Source organism: Halichoerus grypus, chromosome 2, assembly GCF_964656455.1.
Source record: "Halichoerus grypus chromosome 2, mHalGry1.hap1.1, whole genome shotgun sequence".
NCBI lineage: Eukaryota > Metazoa > Chordata > Mammalia > Carnivora > Phocidae > Halichoerus > Halichoerus grypus.
In genome coordinates, this window is record NC_135713.1 from 141188144 (window position 1) to 141209853 (window position 21710).

At 45.9% G+C, this 21710-nt stretch overlaps 1 protein-coding gene across 3 annotated transcripts in view; it reads left to right on the forward strand.

The window, feature by feature from the left end:
• The first annotated feature begins 10395 nt into the window (after positions 1-10395).
• Positions 10396-21710, forward strand: part of LOC118538398 (E3 ubiquitin-protein ligase TRIM36) — a 37646-nt gene continuing 26331 nt past the window's right edge. The window contains exons 1-3 of one of the 3 annotated variants that reach the window (XM_036096321.2): positions 10396-10685; positions 13195-13429; positions 17680-17709. In XM_036096321.2, the coding sequence (XP_035952214.1) occupies positions 10659-10685; positions 13195-13429; positions 17680-17709 (292 nt within the window). In that variant the 5' untranslated portion in view covers positions 10396-10658. Of the gene's footprint in view, positions 10686-11302; positions 11393-13194; positions 13430-17679; positions 17710-21710 lie in introns of those variants that run through there. The other 2 variants (XM_078067610.1, XM_036096322.2) reach the window with 2 other exon arrangements.

The following is a 21710-nucleotide window of genomic DNA, read 5'->3' on the forward strand; positions in this document are numbered from 1 at the left end:
AGTTTGGCTACATCATGGAATTGCTGGCCAGAGGCAAGGTAAGTGCTGGGGCGCGCGGCGTCGCGGCCTGGGCCCCCACCCCGGGCGCTACCTGGCCTGTCGCTGTGGGCGTCCCGGTCCCTTTCCAGCGCCCGCGGAAGGCGGGGCCCCGAGCCCCGGGTCCGCGCTCCCAGCCAGGGCGTCCCAGCAGCTGCAGAATGCAAAGTAGCCGCCTTTTCTTTATCGCGCGGCATCTCTGAAATGAGCCAAGGGGACTTGGCCAGCTGGGCGACTGCGGGGGGCTCCCGGGAGGGCGAGGGACGAGAGCTCAGCTCCCGGGGATGGACAGGAGGGCGGGGCGTTGGCCGTGGGGGGCACTCCTCGACGCCCCCAGGGCTGCCCACGCGTGGTGACTTCGAGGGGGTGACCTCGAGCGTCCAGGCGCGAAGCGGGGAGAGGGGCTCGGACTAGCGGATGAGTAGTCGGGAGGGCGGGGTCGGGTTCAGCGCGCAGGGCGACCGTATAGCGGGTAAATAGGGACAGAACCCCAGGTGGCGTGGCCTTGGCGTTTTCAGCCCTCCTTCCAGGTCCCTAGCCATTGCCCGAGGCCGAGAACATTGTCAGCAGCCTGCCTTTGGAGGGGAGTGGGGGGATGCCAAGGAGCCGGATTTCAGCCCGGCACCTGCCCGGGAGCGGATTCGAAACGCGGCTGGCGCGGTCGGTGGCGCCTCGCGACCACGCCCTCGGTCGGCCCGGGTGGCGCCGCGCCTAGGCAGGCAGAAAGCCTGGCGGGAGGCCGGCCTCCGCGCTGCATCCGAGAGACTGCCCAGGGAGGCTCCTAAGGGGTCTGCCGGCCGGAGGTGTCGGGAAATGCAAAGGCCGCCCCGGGCGCGCTCAGCCAGGATGCGCAGCCGGCGGGAAAGCGAGAAACGGCGTCTGCGTTTGCCCAGTGCACCTGGAGTTTCGAGAGAGTGCTGGCGCGGGAGAAAAGGACTTCGTGCGTGCGGTCATCAGAAGGATGATTCTGCAGCCCTGGTGTGAGCATCTGAGACTTTAGGCTCACACCTCACCAACCCCAACTCCGCTAGGTTTTAGCTTAAGGGGCGGGCAGTCCCGGCTCCCGGAGCTGGGGAGCCGGTTAATGCATTCTCGGATTCAAGTGTCCCCGGCGAGCCGTGCGCCTCCCGGAATTAAGTCTCCTGCTCAGCAAACACGGGATACGCTCAGCAGAAATAGAATGCTTATTCGCATTTCCAAGATCGGGGCTGTGCTTCGAGCCACCCTTACCATTTGCACCCCGGGACCAGAAGGACACGTGGAGGATCCGTTTTCCACTTTTCTTCCGACCCTAGGCTCCAGCCTGCACCCGGAGGGGCCGATCGCACAGGCGTGGGGACACCCGGACCACCACATCCAAGCTCCTCGTCGCCCCAAGCAGCTTCCGGTTGGCCACCCCCCGGGGCCTGGGGTGCATGCCACAGCCCGCTCCACCCTCCGGGGGACCGACCCCGAGGAAAGGAGGCGGCCAGAAGGAAGCGGTGGCTCAGAGGAAGAGGCTTGCAGCCAGGGGGTCAGAACCTGGCCTTCTAAAGCGCACAGCAGGACCCTGGCTGTCCAGGAACTCTGGGGGGTGGGATGGGGGTGGGGAGGAAAGAGGATGCCTTTTGTTGATTACAAAATAAATGGACCTCTCTCGTTGGGGCCAGGAATGGGGTGACTGAGAGGTGAGTTCAGGCATGTGGCACTCAGTCTGCAAAGTCAGAATTGCACTAGTTGGCTAAGAGTTTCCTTCAGTACAGGCAAAAGTTGAAATTCTGCGAGAATAGTTCTGCAGTGGGGCCCAGGAATCTGCATGTTCACCACAGGGGACTGATTAGTAAGCAGACAGATGAACTTACCATCAACACTAAGTGGGCAAGTAGGGCACCCTTAAAACTTATGACAAAATCAGGTACACAAAACCAAAAGCAAACCTCTCAGAATTACCAACGTGTTCACAATATGCTTACTGTAATGAAACAACAAAACCAGAATGACCTGGCATCATCCGCTGGATTTCTCTGCCTCACTCAACAGGCACTCAGTCGCTGACTCACTGGGTAGACCCTCTTTGATAGGATTCAGCAACCTACCTGCAGCAAAGACATGAGCCTTCTCAGTTGACTTCCAACCTTAGAGAGGCAGATGTCCCTCTGAAATCTCTGAGGTTGGAAAGCAGGCTCTCACTGTAAGAACTTGGTTCCTCCCTCTGCCTTTTTTGTTGGGGTGGAGGTGGGGGATGAGGAGTAGCCTCCTAACCATTTCCGCTCAAGCTTACTCCCTGCCCACTCTCCTCATACCTCCGCCTCCACTCCTTTTAAAACCCTCCTTGTGCTTGTGGTTGTCCAGGAGTTGAACAGCTGAATACCTCTCTGGGTACTAGCCAGGGAGTAGCAGAGCTTGGAGGCTGACTCGCTTTATTTTCCTTTGAGAAGTTAGGTTCCACTTTGTAGTTCAGGTTTGTAATGTAAAGGATGATATGAAACAGCTCTAAGGACGCCAAGCCCCCTGAGTTAAATTAGGAGAGCAGAAGCCCATAATCCTCCTGCCCCCTCCCCTCCAGTCCTCTCCTCTCCTCCTCTGCCCTTCCCTTGCTTTCGTTCCTTAGAGGTCGAGACCAATGGGTTGATGGCCATCACCCTGGTTTCTTTCACTTTTCTCTGATGGCTTTAAAACTCGACGACAGGGCGCCTGGGTGGCTCAGTTGGTTGGGCGACTGCCTTCGGCTCAGGTCATGATCCTGGAGTCCCGGGATCGAGTCCCGCATCAGGCCCCCTGCTCAGCAGGGAGTCTGCTTCTTCCTCTGACCCTCTTCCCTCTCGTGCTCTCTATCTCTCATTCTCTCTCACTCAAATAAATAAATAAAATCTTTAAAAAAATAAAATAAATAAAACTCGACGACATTAACACGTGCTTGTTGCGGAAACAGCCAGACTTTACAGAAAGTTTTACAGAGTAAAAAATGGACTTTTACTCCCACCTCCAAAACACTGCGTTCCCCAGTGCAGCAGCTTCTCATGTGTCTATTTCAAATTAAATTAGCTTATTGTGTGTTCTCTGAATGTGGGGAGTGAGCCTTTCATCTTAGGGTAACCTAAAACCCACATGGCGAACTTGATCAACCTACTTGATCAGCTTGTTTTACTCTATTGTGATGATGACTTTAATATTTAAAGTCCACGGGGGACCTCTACCATTGTGGTCTTTCTGCTCATCACACAATACCCTGTAAGTATAGTTAATGCCTATGATAATTCTCAAGAGGTTTAAAATTCAACGTAAATGGATTTCCTTATATTTCACTATTAGGGAAAGTTGTACCATTTCTCGAAGATACTTTTTGGTTTCTTGTTTCTTTTGTAGCTCACTTCTTTGCACTGAAAGAGACCTTTCCAAATCTGTGGTCAATATCTAGGATTACTCAAAGCAATGTTTTCAAACTTTTAGGCTCTAGAAAGATTTGGCTTATTAATTTTTTTTTTTATCATCTCCAGTCACCTTTTCCCTTCACACCATCACACCCTCCTCTGGAATCATTTAATGAAGATTTGATGACGAGGAACATAGAAGAATTTAAATTTAGTATACCTCTTTATATTTAGACATTTTAACATACTTATATTTATGTATAAATGGCCAGAAAGTACTTGTTTCCCATAGTTCAGTAGTTACTGTTCAGATACCTCCAAGGAGTGCAATAGTTTGAGCGAAATAAAAGAGGCTTTGGAAAACTTACATTTAACTTTGGTAGAGAAACAGGCATTGATTCTAAAATCTGGTGGATTATTACTTTTAACTTCGAACATCTCTGAGGCCTAAAAATTTCAAGACCTTTCACAAACACAAAATTTACCGTAAAGCAAGAAGATACTTGTACTCTGAAAGAATTAGATTGAGAAGATCCTCGAATCTAGACTAATGGGAAGTCTTAAACATCTCCTGGGACCAAAACAAAAATACCACCAAATGATCTGTTTCAGAGGGCTCAATGGGTAGTTGCTCACACAACTGAAATCTAAACTGGGTGAGAATACTAAGGTTGGGTCCACTGCAAAGTATTCTTTAAAATATATATATTTTTTATATCTTGGGATTGGGTGAAATGCGTGCGTGGTGGGGGGGTAGGAAAGGCACACAGAAGATGTAGACTTTAGCAATATCATTTGAAGCTAGCTAGTTTCATAAATATAATTTTCCTCTGATTTTTTTTACCATATTGTACAAAAGATAATTTGAAAAAGGAGTATCTTAAACTACTTGGACAAATAATGCTTAAGTCATATTTTTTATGCAACTAAATGACATATTTTATTGTCACCTGTGGGCGGGCAGGGCAATCGGGAGGCTGGAGGGAGACCCAAGTTTGAATCTTAAGGCTCTTTGGCATCTAGGCATGTGACCTTGAGGGTATTACTTAATCTCTGGGTGGAGGTGAAGAGCCCTTGTGGTTGTCACATGGTCCCTTTGAAGGGAATCATACCTACTCACAGGGTTATTGCTAGGATTAAATGAATATTTTATGCAAAGTTCCTCATACTGTTACTGGCACATAGTAGGTCCTCAATACATGAAAGGTATTACATCTAGCTGCTGTGACAAGTGTTGGGTGTTGAGACACCTCTATCCAAACTGTGATCATTAACAAGAGGACATAGGGAGTTGCCAGATAAAATACAGGATGTAGAATTACATTTGAATTTCAGATAAACAACACATAATTGTTTTACTATAAGTAGGTCCCTTGCAATATATGGGGCATACTTTTTAAATTTAATTTTATTTAAATTCAATTAGTTAACATAGAGTGTATTATTAGTTTCAGAGGGAGAGTTCAGTGATTCATCAGTTGTATATAACACCCAGTGCTCATTCCATCAAGTGCCCTCCTTACTGCCCATCACCCAGTTACCCCACCCCCCTACCTGCCTCCCCTCCAGCAACCCTCACTTTGTTTCCTATGGTTAATTGTCTCCCTCTCTGATTTTGTCTTTTTTAATTTTTCCCTCCCTTCCCCATGCTCCTGTTTTGTTTCTTAAATTCCACATATCAGTGAAACCATATGATAATTGTCTTTCTCTGATTGACTTATTTCACTTAGCATAATACCCTCTAGCTCCATCCACATCATTGCAAATGGCAAGATTTCATTTTTTGATGGCTGCGTAATATTCCATTGTATATATACACCACATCTTCTTTATCCATTCATCTGTCGATGGACATCTGGGCTCTTTCTACAGTTTGGCTATTGTGGACATTGCTGCTATGAACATTGGGGTGCAGGTGTGGGGCATACTTGTACTAAAAAAATTAATTATGTGTCTGGAATTCAAACTTATGTGGGTGCCCTGTGTTTTTGCTAAACCTAGCAGTCCCAAGTGTAGGAATAACATGTAGTCAAAGGGGACCTGCTTATAACTTCTAAATATGGCCAGTGTGGTTCCCCTCAAGTTGGACAAGGGACCCCTTTGCCCACCAGTGATGCAGCCTGTACACATTGCCATTAATGGAAAAGTGTCTACCAGAGCAGTACTGTGTTCGTCTCATCAGATTTCATATTGCTGGTCTGGTGCTACTGTTTAGTAAGTAAATGTCTACTGGATTTTCTCTTAAACAAACAAACAGAAGCTTCAGTGGCTGGGAAGATAAGGCTTACAAGACATCAAACATTCATGTACGAAAGGAGAGTATGTAATCGTGTTCAACTGAGTGGAAAGACTCTTAAGTGCCCAAGGAGTTCAGAGTCAGGGGAGCTGATCAATGAAAACGAAACCAAGGAGGGAGGAGGCTCTAGATCTGCAGCCTGAAAGATGAGTAGGATTTGGCCAGGCAATGGACATCTGAACTTCCGGCCTCGCTGGACTCCTCTCCCCGGAGGTTGTTCCCATAGAAACACTTTATGACAGGTAAGCTTGGCCTCTCAGAGGCTTGGGTCAATAACTGATAACTGCCATTCATTGTCCTTCACCTGTAACCTCCTCATGCCCAGCAGTGTAGACAGTGCATGTGCCAATCTACTGGGAAACCCCGTGATTTACTTCCTTGCCAGCTACCTTGTTCCCCCTAAGTCCAAGGGCTCTCTTCATTTTGTCCCCAGGTTGTCCAATGACTAGGAGTCCCCAGCAGGGGGCAACGTGTAGGAGTATGCGGCCACATCCCGGTGTTGTGACTTCTTGTTGAGGACATACTAACAGAATGGTACCCTGGCTGTTGGATCTCAGACCAAACAGATTAAGAGCCATAGTGTCGCCCAGCACAGACTGAAATATGCGCCATGGTTGTGAGGAGCTGACTCTGCCCGGAACTTAATCTCTTGCTGGGTATTAGGAGTCAGTATGGAAAGAGACCAGGTTAGTTTAGTGAGTAGTGGATAGCCTAAAGGGTAACAGGTTTACATTTTAAATGTCAGTTAATGAACACTTACTGAGCTGCTCCTTTACCAAACCTGAATGGTAGAGAGAGAGAGAGAGAGAGAGAGAGAAAGTGTGTGTGTGTGTGTGTGTGTGTGTGTGTGTGTGTATGTGTGTGTTGGGGGTGTGGTGGTTGTTGGCAGTTGAAGTAGGGGGAAATTGGCAACATTCTTCCCTGACCTTTTGGACTTGATGAAATAGACGAAGACAGCTCACGCCTCTGTGATGGAAGAGCAATTAAGCAACACTGCATGAGATAATGTAGGCAAGAGCGCTGAAGGTCTGTGGACTTGCTGGGAGCAGTGATAGGTGTGGAGTGAGGCTTCCTTGGGTTGGACCTTGACCCCTATTTTTTTTTTTTTTTTAAGATTTTATTTATTTGACAGAGAGAGACACAGCGAGAGAGGGAACACAAGCAGGCGGAGTGGGAGAGGGAGAAGCAGGCTTCCCGTGGAGCAGGGAGCCTGATGTGGGGCTCCATCCCAGGATCCTGGGACCATGACCTGAGCTGAAGGCAGACGCTTAAGGACTGAGCCACCCGGGTGCCCCTTGACCCATATTTTAAAAGAAAGTCTTGGAAGCAGAGGTGCTAGGATACTCCAAACTAGGAAGGGGTAGGTACCAAGGGATAGCACGTGCAATGTAAATTGGGAGAATAATGATTGAAAAAACCAAACAATACAGATCGCTCATGTCATTCCCACTTAAAAGCCTTCAGAAGCTTCCTGAAGTCTACAGAAAAGAAGCGTGGCATTCCAGGCCCTCCGTACTGTACTAGACTCATTTTGTATTATTGCAAGTTCACCACCCCTCCTGTCCCTTGCCCCCCAACACGCCAACATTCAAATACATTAATTCACATGCACATACAGCCCTCCCTGTTATAGTCCCACACTAAGCTCCTCGTAGTCTAGGACCTTAGCTTACTCTGCCTGTCACAAATGGAGCTGTAGGGACAGCGATACCCATATGGAATGTCATCTGTAAATACCTAATTGATAGGCTGTTATTGTAATCTAGGTACGGGGAGCCGAGGAGGCTCAGGGTGGGCAGGAGAATTAGCTGTAAGGATGAGAAAGGATAGGATCTGAGAAGGAACAAGAGGATTTGAAGGCTGATCAGAGGTACAGGGGAAGCAGAGAGGAAGATTAGTTTTTTTTTTAATCTTCCTACCAATACAGCCTTTTGTTTTTAAAACTTTATGGGTTAATAGTTTAAATGAATATGGATTAAAATGTTTATGGATTAATTATGTAAATTGCATTAAAAAGTTTCCAGAAGTAAAACATGCACATATCAAGTGCAAACAATGCAATACAATGTGAGTGTAAGTGTCTTCCACACCTGATTCCATCCCCTTCTCTACAATCTTATTGCTATTTTTTGTGCTTTTATGTCAGAGACTTATTTTATTTACTTATTTGCCTATATAAGCTTTTATGCTTGTCTCTTTTTTTTTTTTTTTTTTTTGGCCAAAGTGGCAACATAAAGAATCCAATGGCTTTTTACTTCTTTAACACAATGTTTTAGAAATCCTGCTCATCAGTACATTCACTTTATTTTTTTTAGTACATTCATTTTAACTGCTGCACAGTATTCCATGCTATTGTTGTACATCATGGATGATAGTTTCTATAAATAAGGTCCCAACAAGATCTTTGTACACGTTTTTGTGCACACATGCAAGTCTTTCAGTAGGAAAATTCTTATAAGTGGAATTGCTTAGTCAAAGGTATACGCATTTAAAATTATTGATAGGATTTGCAAAAATTCCCTTCCAATAAGCTGTACCAATCTACAGTGTCACAAAAAAGCTTGAATGTGCCTAGTTCCCCACATTCTGGCCAAGTGAGTTAAGATAATTTTTGAACCTTGAGAATCAGGTGGAAAATGCTATCTCATTGCAGTCTGATTTGCATAATGGAAGGAGGGCTTTCAAATTTATTTTCAGCCAAATATTGTCTGTACAAGTTTAATCTTTAGCTCATGTTAATTAAACCTTCTAATCTCTCTTACTCAGTTAACTAGTTTTGGACCAAAGCGCTATTCAGGTGGGCTGATGTGAGATTACAGCCAGAGGGGAATAATTTAACTCACAGGCCAGTATTAAAAACAAACATTGATATATAATGCTTATTTCATGGCTGAGTCTTTTTTTTTTTTTTTTAAGATTTTATTTATTTGGCAGAGAGAGAGACAGCGAGAGAGGGAACACAAGCAGGGGGGAGTGGGAGAGGGAGAAGCAGGCTTCCCGCTGCGCAGGGAGCCCGATGTGGGGCTCCATCCCAGGACCCTGGAATCATGACCTGAGCCGAAGGCAGACGCTTAATGACTGAGTCACCCGGGCGCCCCTCATGGCTTGAGTCTTTTAAAAAAACTCTATGGGAACATGGTGCCCTATGCGATACAGGTAACCAAATTGTGCAGGCATTTGTTATCTTCCTCATTTCCCTCCAGATTAGGATGTTTCACAACCTGTGGAAGGAAGCAGCCTCAGCTCCAGCACGTGGGGCCGCAGAGCCGGCATTAATCCGGATCAGAACAGGCCAGTCACTGCTCGGCAAGGCGCTCACCCTCTCTCCACCTCATCTGTAAACTGAGGGCATGCCATTAAAGATAATTGCTACTCCCTTGCCGCTCTGAAGTCCACACTGCTACACCATTATTTAACCGCCGGCTTGGAGAAAAGGCCACCACTGCTGACCGTGCTGCGGGAAGACGATGGGAACTTTTCACAGCGACAGACGTCCCCCCAGATGGAAAATAAAAGTGGGCAGCATTTCACAACCTGAACGGGATTCCTCTGCTGCAGCTGAGGTCCCTTCACGCAGCTGTTTAGAGCTCCCGTTTTCTCTGTCTCTACGGAAGGATGGAGTCAGCCAGCCGGGAAGGCAGTGGCCTGATCCCCTAATAGGGCTTCCAACTATCCCAGGTCATCTGTTTTCGGTTCGCGGTGAAGCGAGACACGAGAAAGGCGCTTGGGAGCCGTGGCAGGGAATCTGGCGCCGCCGGCCCCTGAGCCGGCCAAGCGCCGCGTGGCTGCGCGGGTGTCGCCGGAGCAGCCCAGGACCCGCGGCGCCCGTTTGCCCCGCGCCCTCCGTCCCCAAGGGGGCACCGCAGGGCGGCTGTCCGGGCTGGGGAGGGGGCGGCGCTCCCGCGTCGCCGGCTCGGGACCCCAAGCCCGCGCCACTTGGCGAGAACGTGTCGTGCGTGACAGCGCCGCGCCCTGGGGTGTCGAAGCATAAGTCGAATACGAGTGGTTGGCGACCAGTCGGGGATGTGAAGTTCACCCGACGAACTGGGCTGGAAGAGAAGGAGGAAGAGCCGGGCGGAGACCGGGACCCACTAGGGGAACCCCCCGGCCCGGGAAGGGGTGGGGCGGGCGGCGTCTCGCAGCGGTCATCGCCTCCCCTGCGCGCGCGGCTCTGCAGCGCTCGGTGCGACGGCTCCGGTAAGGCGGCCCGGGCCCGCCCCCGCCCCCGCCCCCGCCGGCCGTCTAGAGTCAGGAAACGGGGCCTGGAGGTGATGATGCCTCGCCCCGCGCTTCACCAAAGCGCAGGGAAAGCAAACTGAAGGGCAGAGGGGCCGCGCCGGCCCGGCAGCCAGGCCTGCAGTCAGCCGCAGCCCCGCCCACCGCTCCACCCCGGCCCCGCCCCGGCGCCGCCCTCCGCCTCCCCTGCCCCTCGCTTCCGCCCCAACGAGGCTTCCTACCGCGGCGGGCGGCGACGGCGGCGGCCGTCCGGGAGGGGGCGAGCGGCCGGGACCCAGGCGGCGGCGGCGCCGGCGGCGAGAGCCCAGACCCCAGCGCGCGCTGCAGCCCCGCCCGGCCGCCGGCCGCCGCCCCGCCCCCTTTGTGCGGTGGGCGCTGTTGCCCGGGCGACGGCGCCGCCCCGCCCCGCCCCGGCCCCGCCCCTCCGCGGCGTCTGCGCCCAGGTCTCCGCGCGGCCGCCGGCCCCGCCGCAGTCCGCAGGAGCCGCCGCCGCAGCTGGCCGCGGGGCGGGATTCCGGGGCCGTCGCAGGGAGCGCAGCTCGGCCCTCCGCGCCTGTGCTTTCGCCCGCCCCGCTCCTCGCCGCGTCGGTCCGCTGGTCGGGTCCGGCTGACCAGCTCGCCCTCCGGCTCCGAACCCAGGCTCCCACGGCCGCCGCAGGGACCCGCCCACCAGACCCCGCCCGGGCCGCCCGTCTGCCTGTTTGGACCCTGCCGTTGATGACACCTGGCAGAAGACTACCATGGAAGGGGATGGCTCCGACTCGCTGGTGAGTGGGCGACAGGGGCGCCGCCTCACGCTTCCATGGCGGCTCCCCGGGGCTCCCCCCGGCTCTCTCTCTCTCCCCTCCTCCCTGAGCCAGAGGGAGCCTCTCCTCTCGAGGAGCGAGGGCGGACGTGTGGTGGCCCCGCTTCCTCTTCGCCTTCCGCGCCCCGGGTTCCGCAGTCCGGGGCGCCCCCTTTCTGCCCGTCGGAGGGCTGGACCCTGGGTCACCTGAGCCCGCGAGAGGGCGCCGATCGAGTGCGGCGATCGCCCACCTGAGCACCTTGAGGAGTCCGGGCGGGGCTCTTTCATGGGGTCCGGGCTGTAGAATTCATTCGCCTCGGGGAGTCGGGTGCCCGTCGCGGCTCGGGGCGCGCGTGCCCCGCGCGTGTCCGGCCGTCCCTTTGTCCCGGAGCGTCGTGGGGCCGGCGCTCGGGCCCCGCTCGGACCCCCGCGGGCGCAGCCCAGCCCGGGCGAGGCTCCTCCCCGGCTTCGCCAGCTCGTGCGCGGGAGGCGGGCTGGCCCTGGCAGCTGTCGGGGTACAAGTGTTTTTGTTTGAAAGGGTCTGATCTGCAGTTCTTTGCGACTTGTTAGTTTCCCGTCGAACCCCATTGATTTTGAGACAGCTTAATTGTGGGAGCCGCCACTTCACCTTTCTCTTAATCAGGTTGTTTCCCTCAGTGGCTCTAAAAGGAAAACTCATTTTTCTTTTGGGTAAGAATTACTTTATATCTGCCGTGCTTAAAAAGCTTATGTCCTGCTTTTTATGTACCAGAAAGATGGAAATAATTTGAGATCTTCCGCTGGGAAGTAAACCTTCCATCAAATGGGAATCTATCTTGGACCTTCAGAACAGTATTTTTCTTTGAATCTATTTTGGACATTCGGAACAGTATTTTCCTTTGAATTAGGTGTCAAATTCTTTGTGAAATGAGATGGGATGTGAATATTCTGTTTTCTTTGCTGTGAATTGTGAAGTGTGGTGATCTTCCAAATTTAATAAAATCCTGAGAGGATGTGGGCTTCTCTGAAATATTTATTGAATGATGCAGCAAGAAACACATCAAAGACCATGGACAGTGATAAAGCCAGTTGGATGTAGTGCTATTGTCAGGGGTTATTAAAGCACTTAGTGTCACTGTAGGGGGAATAGAAGAGCATACATTTTTATTTAATTAAAATAAGTGAATTAATTCAGTTCTAATTTTCTATGGAGCTCCAGTAATTGAAATGATTGTACAAGGTTAGGAGGACTGTAAAGCTACAAGAAGGCTGAATATAGATTCATAGCACCTGCAGTTTGGGGGAAAAACTACATATGGAAAGGATGGGAAAATGAGTATGAGGTCATCAAACCTTTTTGGTTGTGATAAGAGACTGAATGTTTCTCATGGAAAATAATGCAAGCCTCTAGTACTGAGAGTGCTTACAATGGTGCTTTCTAGTCCTCTCCACCCTTTCAATATTCATCAAGTGCTTTTAAGATAACCACTTTGCTGGGCAGCAAGAGAACCTCAAGCATTTTAGCTACATTACAGTTGCAGCATATGAAAATTGGTCACATTTAATGTAGAAAATTGCTGATGATTCAGCTTGTAAATAGATTTCAAGGAGGCTTCCACGAACATGCCGGCTAACCCAGTTTTTGCCAGCTCTCTTCTGGCTGTAAGAGTTAGTGTGCTCAGGGGGCGCCTGGGTGGCTCAGTCGTTAAGTGGCTGCCTTCGGCTCAGGTCATGATCCCGGGGTCCTGGGATCGAGCCCCACATTGGGCTTCCTGTTCGGCGGGAAGCCTGCTTCTCCCTCTCCCTCTCCTACTCCGCCTGCTTGTGTTCCCTCTCTCACTGTGTCTCTCTCTCTGTCAAATAAATAAAAATCTTTAAAAAAAAAAAAAAAAGTTAGTGTGCTCAGGAGGAATAAGGTCTTATTCTTAGTGTGCTATCTTTTATTGAAGTCATCTACTTTTAGGATTTCTCAGATGTCCTAAATCAGTGAATTCATGATGATTTGAATAATTTCATAATTGATGGAATATTACAGTCCCCTCATATCTTGTGCTGATTTTTCTCCGACTTCAGTGTTTTCCATGTCTGTGTCCCTTCAGTTCTAGGCTGTGGGTGTTGGGGTGGGGGGCGATGGTATGGGAATTTCATTGCCAGAAAGGAATTTCAGATTATACACTGTTTCTTAATTTCTTTTGGCATGGTAAACACACGTACTCATCCAAGAGGTATAAGGATGTTAATATATTTACCCACTAACCATGCGAGACTGTGGACTCTGAGAAACAAACTGAGGGTTCTAGAGGGGAGGGGGTGGGGGGATGGGTTAGCCCGGCGATGGGTATTAAAGAGGGCACGTATTGAATGGAGCACCGGGTGTTATATGCAAACAATGAATCATGGAACACTACATCAAAAACTAATGATGTAATGTATGGTGATTAACATAATAAAATAAAATTTAAAAAATATATTTACCCACTAAGAGCTCTTGATTTTGATTTCTTTTCCTCAAGGTTACCATTAAGAATATCGAAAGAGAGCTCATTTGCCCAGCATGCAAGGAGCTGTTCACCCACCCGCTGATTCTCCCTTGTCAACACAGTATCTGTCATAAGTGTGTAAAAGAGCTCTTACTGACCCATGATGACTCATTCAATGACGTGGGATCAGACAACTCCAATCAGAGCAGTCCTCGACTTCGGCTCCCGTCCCCTAGCATGGACAAAATTGACAGAATTAGCAGACCAGGTATGTGGTGGAAGCTTGGGGCCTGGGAGTTTCAGCGATAATCTGTGGAGGGGAAATTATTTGTGCCCTTTTGTGGGTTGGTCTTTCTGGGTGAATAAATTAAAACTAGTTGTAAAGGAACCCTTCCCTCTTTTCAAATGTCAGAATGAACTGTTACGCACTTAAAGTTGGATATTGAACACGAGCTTTGTGTTAGACCCCTTAATAACCGTCTGTATTTTAGGGGGTGTTCTGACCCTGTGGGTCCTTTATATGAGGGATGAAATAATGGACCACGGAAGTACTTACTAGGGAATCCTCTGTCTATGGTAGTATGTAAATAAATATGCCAAATTAAGGACAAGACTCCATAATGACTCTTCCTAGAAGGTTTTTTAGATGAATTATTTGCTGTCATTTTGTTCTTCCTGAGGATTTTATCTTCTTCAGCCATTTTAAATCCATTTTTTGAAATCAGGATTTTTGAATATCAACCAACTAGGGGTAGAATTCTGTAGTAATGATAGAAGTAGATCCAGATGTTATAGGGCACATGTACGGTATATTATACGGCCCTTGGTTCCCATGGGGATGGTGTTACTTAGTTTCTTCTGGACATCCACTGCAGGAGTAAGGTAGAGCAAAATTAATTTGAAATTCCAGGGAACAGGGCCACTGGGGATTTCAGGCCCAACATCAGCAGTGAGGACCAAGGGGAGGCAGAGGTTTGGGTAGAAATATCTCAATACCATGTTAGGCACACACTTCGTTTGGAGGAGAGGACGTGAGTGGCTGTAAGCACCAGACTTCCAGGCCTTCAGTTCTGCCCAATTTGGGCTTGAAGGTTTTACGTTTGGTCCTTTAGGCCACTCTGTTTATTTCTCCCCCTTGGAGCATAGTAATAATTTTTTAATCTTATAAAAAAAAACAGCAGAAGAGAATCTCCTTCTCCTCATTGGCATTTAGTGAATGCTGTCTTTTTTGGTCCACACTGTGATATGGAATCTCATCTTTGTGCTCCATCAGACAGTGGGTAAGAGTGGATTTGATCTAAGAGCAGTATTATGCTATTTTAAAAACACGTATTTTTCTTTAAATGGTAATCACAGATTACTTGGAAGCTATTTTGCACATATAAAAAATTATAAGAATATATTTAAAAAGGGACATTAAGTGATTGGGGATGCAGGGAGTATGAGGTCAGAGAGGGTCATGCTTATTGTGAAGTCATCACTTGTATGTTTCCCTCCCTGCTAGGAACTAGCTGGCACGGGGGACGGGGGGGCGGGAGACGGGGTGGGGGGACAGATCTCAATAGCTTGAAATTACCTACCAGAGAAAACAGAGATTCTGTTGGTAGATCCTCATTAGCTAGTTAGGGACAGATCCCCTGATTGACTGACCAAGGAAATTCACTTTTTGTATATTAATATTTAGCATAGACCATTCAAAGGAATTTTAGTTATGTACTAATATTTCTATAATTAGATTGTGCTTCTATACATATTATATGAAATCCTGTATCTTAAGGTGGGCTCTAATCTTAACATTTGATTGGTATGTGATTCATATGGAGTTTGAGTGAAATATAGATGAATATTCTTAAAAAATATAAATTATATATAATTAAAAATATATAATTTAGGAGCTCACCTAGATAGTACTTGGTGGATGTTTAATAAATATTTGTGGAGTGGTTGTTGAATGACAAACCTCTGCTAAAAGATTTCTACAAAGCATGCCATGATGGCTTTTATTCAATAATAGTGGCCTTTTTTTTCCCCCCAGAACAAGAGATCCATTCCACCATACTTTACACCTTCTAAATCAGAAAAAGAATTACTGAGAAGTTCCTCCCTGTCCTTTAGGAAGACCCCTGTCAAGTTGGATCATGTCCTGAGAGGGCGGGGAGTTAGAAAACTTTGAAAGGGCAGTTAGGGGAAATAAAAGAGTATTTAACTTTGAGAGGGAGAGACTGCAGAACATGATGGCTGTCTTGTGAAAGAGAAAGTAAACTGGGTATCTTCACAGCAGAGATTCCAGATCAGTGAGTGAACTAGGAATGCAGATTTCAGGCTCAGTGGGAAAGAAAACCAATAGGACAGGCTTTCCAAAGATGAGACTGTCATCTCCCTGTCCGTGGAAGAGTTCAAGTGCGGGGTCAGATTGAGATGCTGCAGGGACCAGATACATTAGGGAAGCAGGTCCCAGGCATAGTAAATACAGGACCCTCTTTGCTTTTACTTATTTGATACAGAGACAGTAAAGAGTTCATTTTCCCATCAGCTCAGCTGCCGTCAGAAAACCAGCAGCCTAGGTATCAGCGGCCAGCTGACTCCAGGCCTCGCCTGTTAGGAGACAGCGGTGCATGGTTCTGTAGACTAGACTGGATGCCTTGTCTAAGGAGGCCACAGCCCCTGGGCACTTGGCACGTGTGCATTATCATATGGGTTTGGGGGTGCCAGATTGTCAGATTTACTGTCCCCCCCCAACAAAAACCTGATAGTGGTTTTGATGTGTCATCTGTCTGTTGAACATTGGCAGTTAATTCAGATCATTTAAAAACTCCATGCCAGCTCAGCATAGGATAGGGTAGCCAAAACACATCTTGGACTATGACCCATCCAGCATTTGGGCCATCAGTATTTGAAGTCTTTGTTTTAAGCAATGGCTGAGGGACCACCATTTGCAGACATTGTAGAGGGGATTTCCGCCTTGGGTGGTAGGTCGAGTCAGTTGTATGTCAACTGCTTTATCTTCTCCAACACTGAAGTTCAATACCTTGCATTCATTTGCATTCATTCAGTCAACAAATATTTCATTTACCTGCTGGTTGCCGGACATGGCTAAATGCTTGAAGAGAGGTGAACAAGATAGATCCGTCCCTCCTTTTTAAGAAGCATATAGCCTGCACTGTACAGAGCTTCATAGTTAGAACCCAGTCATTCATTAAGAAGAGCGTACAGAGCAAATTAACGAATACAAATAAAGCCCTCAGAGGGTGGGAAGGCCCCAAGTGTAGTAATCATTCCTGGAGGCTTTTATCAAATGAATGTGGATTTTAGGATTGCCCTCCTCCTCATGATGGGAGTTTTAAATTAGTAGAGGTGATTATATTACAAATATAATGCCACCCTCCATTTATGGGGCATTTGCCTCTAATTTTTCTTTGGAGAGATTCAAAGAGAAATTCATAGGGAAGTAACGTTTCCCCCCCCTCCCTTTTTTTTTCTTGGCAGGTTTCTTTTTCTATTTTTCCTCATTTAGACATACTTGGGAAGGAAAACCTTTTCTGAGCAATTGGTGTGGGAGGAGTAGAATTCTAAAAATTAGTTTTGCCACTGGCTTAATAAAGGGATTAATTAGACCAGGACTGCCCAGAACAGTAGCCCCTAGCCCCGTGTGGCTGTTGAGCACTTGAAATGTGCTAGTCTGAGCTGAGATGTGCTGGAAGCATAAAATATAACTCAGAATTTCGAACACTCAGAATGAAAAAAATATGAAACACCTCTAGTAGTTTTTATCTCTTAAATTTTTGAGGGGATGGTATTTTGGATATATTGGGTTAAATAATAACAGGTATTATTAAAATTAATTTCACTTGTTTCTTTTTCATCAATCTGGCTCCTGGAAAATTGAAAATGGCAGATGTGGCCGACGCTGTTGGCTCACTTGGCCCCTTTTGGATATCATTGCCTTGGAGACTTGACAGATTTTTACAATAAAAGGGTGCCTCGAAAGGCGGGTAGGGTTTGTGTGTACGATACTGTAACACATTCGATTAGGTAAAAATAGCCACATTACTGTACATTTTAGGTCACATGTGTGCAAGCTTTCCCCACATTTTGTATTTCTTTTTGTCGGGAAGATACAGTCCATTTTAGCAACGTTTAAGTACAGGGTTGATACACATCAGTAAAAAAAAAAAAAAAAAACCCAACAAAAGATGCTTGCTATTACTGTGTCTTTTCAGCAGTTACCAGAAATACGATCCTTTACAAATGCGAACCTACAAGATCGGGTTTGGGCCTTTTGAGGGCTGCCCCAACAATGAGTAATTCTGAACTCCAAGGTCAGCTTGATGAACGCTCTTTTAGAGGCTGGTTCCATTAATACCACGTGTGCCAGGGGAAAAAGCACATTTTCTTACTGTTAACTCAAGAATTGTGTTGTATACGGGACACAGTTGCTGCTTTATCTTTTGTCAACAAGTTGTGAATCTGCTCTTTGAAATTAAATTCTAAACCCAGCTTTCTGTTCATTGTTCACAGCGGCGCAGCGGAGATCTTTGGGGTGGAGAGGTAGAAAATGCTTTCTTGCTTGTGCGGCCTCAGGCAGTGTAGTGTGAGATGGTTCAACTTAATGACCTTGTATTTCATAAAGTTCTGAAACATCAGTGGTCAAGTGTTGTAAATTTTCTCGAAAGGGGACAAATTGGGCCGAATGACTTAAAGGTCAACAGGACTAAATTTCCACGGGAGGCGTCTGGGGTTTTTAAAGGGAGCTCCGATCCCGCATGCTTCCTTTTTGCCCATCTGCATGACAAGATGTTTTTGAAGAAAATGACATACCCGTGTTGTGAGCTTTTTTTTTAATAACCTTAAAAATCCTCTCCATTTACTTCGTGGACCAAAGCTCATATTCACGGCCATCTTGCTACCTTGGGGAGGTTAAATGAGTCAGTACTTTCTTCTGCATTTAAAAATTTGCTGAAAAAAAAAATTTGCTGAAAAGCACTGGCAATTTTTTTGTACTTAAGAATATAATCTTGTTTTGTGCATATGGTGTCTTTCCTCTGTTAATGGTCTAAAGTGTTTTGAGTTTTAACATTGAGGTCTCACCCATTTGTGGGTAAATAATGTAAACACACTGCTTTTTTAGGCTTTCCGAAGTATTTGACTGTGGGCTGGGCGAACGATGGGCCAACCCTATCTTATTAAAAGGAATTTTTTTTTTAACTCCAGTTGACCTTTAAAGTCACATTGGCTACTTTTTTTTGTAGAATGCTGGTGATACCTTATATTTTATTGGAGAAAATAAACACCTGAAATGTTATCCCTTTTCTGTCTTCCTTACCTTCCTCTCTGCGTGCCTCAATTTACAGATCTTTACAGTTCCAAAAGCCACATGTCATCCTTTCTCTTACAGGCTTTAGTGAGTCCCTGAGATTTTTCAGTGTCGAGATTTAGTAAATAGGAGGAAAGGTAGGAGAAGTTTGCTTTAAAAAAGTTCATTGCTTGTTCCAATTTTTTTTATTCAGACAGTAGTTGAGAAAAAGGCTTTTGCAGGTTGAAAATGCTCATAGTACTCAAAAGGTAATTGTAACTCATAAGCATCAGATGGTCAGAATGTGCTGAAAGAGGCATCAGCCCATTGCCAAGCACCTGGAAGCCCAACCTGAATGTCCAGCATAGAGGGAGATACCCACTCCCTGCCTGGGAGGTAACAGAGGGTCAGTAGCTGGGAGTCAGAATATGGGAGAGGATGCAGCTAGCAGAGGTTTTGAACCTGTTCTGAATTGACTCGGTTTTGAAATACTTGATTTTCTCTTTGATATTTAAATGACAAAACTTAATGGCTGAAAGCTCATTCTGGGGGGAAATTTGCTACAAACCAATTGAAGATTTTCTGGAGTCCTCATTTTAAAATTGTGTCATGTTAAACAAATTTGTTTAATTTGTCTTTGAGGTCAAGGGATATGGGGGAAAAGAATTGATTCCGCAAGGTGACAGTATTCAGATAACCCGCATATATTGGCCCCGTAAATGCAGTTTGACATATACAATTGCATTGCTTGGCATGCATTGCTTCTTTACCTTTCAGAGTCATCATTACTTTCCTTTTCATTATGTCATGCTGTCGAGGAGTCTTACCCAATGGAACATTCTGTGATCACGGGAATGTTTGTTTGACCCTGCACTATAGAGTGTGGGAGTCACTGGTCAAATGTGGCTCTTGAGAATTTGAAATGTGGCTAGTGCAACCAAGGAACCGAATCTTTGAATTAAATTTAGGTAGTGACGTTTGGCTAATGTTTACTCTAGTAGACAGCACAGCTATAGCGAGTAAAAAGTTGACTCTATTACATTTCATTTTTAGTTCCACTTTCTTGATTTTTTTTTCACTAGACTTACTTCCCAGAATATCCTTAGATCTGTTCTGTTTCCTTATTGCCCAGAGCATATATTCTGTCATTTGTTTTTGAAAACAATGGTGGAAGTCCAAGGCAGGTGAAATAAAACATAAATGCTTTGGAATTCACGGAAAAATGGGAGACTTTTTTACGGAAAAATGGGAGACTTGTTTAAAGGTCTGTTTAGGAAAACAGCTGAGATATGTTGACTTAATATTTTGTCTGATTAGGCTAGTGTGATGCTTTACACCTTATTTTTGTTATAAAAATAAAAGAGGTTTACAGAAAAGGGACAAAACATCTCATTTGAAGTTTCTGAACATGAAGGCCACAATCTGGGTGTCACCAGTATATAGTTTAAAGCATGACATGACTTTGTTGTCATGATTTAATTTGGTTTGATCCTGTTCCTTAAACTGATCGCCACTTTCAATGAGTAAAACCAGTAATAACCCATTTTTTTTCTTTTTAACAATCTTCATTTTGATTTCTATCACCTGGATCATGTGGGGAGGCATGCAGTTAAATGTGATTTTCCATTTGTTTCAACTTGACCACTGCACTCTTACCACTTCCAGAATTCTTTGGCTTGTCTTTTCACTGAATGAAATTTTCATTAGCATGTGCCTTAAAAGTGGCTTTGCTGCTTATTTCGTTATATGCCTGCTGTGTTGTGAACTATCTTGGACTTGTGTTGCATGTTTTAAGAATTATTATAAGAATATATTTTATGTAGAGTTTTCTAATTTTTATGGGGCAAGCATTTCTGGTCATGCTTTTTTTTTTTTTATAGGTTTAGAAATGTAAAGGTAAATGAAGATCTTAAAAATACTCTGCATGTTTTGGCATTAAGTAGTTTTGGGTACCCAGTCCTACTTGGCATGCTGTAGAATCACTTCAAATGAATACTATTGTGGGCTGATTGCTAAATTTTACCTTAAGTGATACCATGGCCAGACCTATTTGAAGACAGTGTTTTCAGTGATGATGGTAATGTGCCAAGGCAATATTAACATAGCTGTTGAAAGACCTTTGCTAAATGTGGTATACTAAGTTTAGCCATTCGTTTTTGGTACTGGATCCATGGCAGAATAAAGGAAGGCTTTAGGTTAAGAAGTTTGTGTTTATAATTAGGTACTTTGTGGCCAACCAAGACTGTGTCCTCTCGGGGTAGATTTCTAAATGAGAGCAGGGAATATGATACGCATGCGCTTAGGCTAAAGGGACAACCCCAGATTCTCGTGAACCTGTGGGTAAGGACGGTCACGCCTTGGTCTCTTGATCTGTTAAAATCAGGATACTATTGAACAAAAGTGGGCTATTTATGGTCATTCACTGTATATTATATATATATTAGAAAATTATAATACTTTTTGGGTTAACTTGTGGCTTACTGAATTAAGTAATTTTAATGATTCTTTTTTTCAGGTCATAAGAAGATACTAAATGGTTGGTCCCTCATAAAGTCACTAGATTCTAGGTGTATGGATGAGCTTTTCACTCTTTGATAGATTGCACTCGGTTAACTAATGATTTAGCCTACCCAGATAAAACAATACTACCGTGGGATACTCTCTTTTGCAGTGGCTCTTAACCGTTTTGTGATCACATATTCCTTTGAGAATCTGACCAAAGCTATGGATTGTTGAACCAGAAAATAAGCATCGGTATATAGATGCAAAATTTGCATACAGTTTCAAATAGTGTACAGAACTATTTGGATCTTTCTGGAGCCTATCCATGGGGCACTGGGTAAATGACTCCTGTCATTTACATATGAACTCATTTCCTATCCATCAGCCAAGGCTGTGTTCATTTAAATGGAAACCAAATTACTGTGGATATGATATATAGAAATAACAGTAAATGTTAATTATATAATTCAAAAAAATCCTGACCCTGTGTAGTATTGTATTCTGTGTTTTGTCCATATATCTGTTTGGTTTGATAAGGCTTTTGTATGGGGTTTACTGTGGATTTTCCTTTCCTCTTTATACCCATTTAATAAGTTGGGCTTGTCTTTCGTATACCAAGGAAAAACAAGCATTAAGCCTTTTCAGCATACAGACTGATTCAAGTGGAGCCACTTTGAGTATTATTTCGGGGGGTGGGCGGAGGGGGAGCTATATTATGTAGATCTGTCTTTCCAAAACATCACTCCTTTCTTCT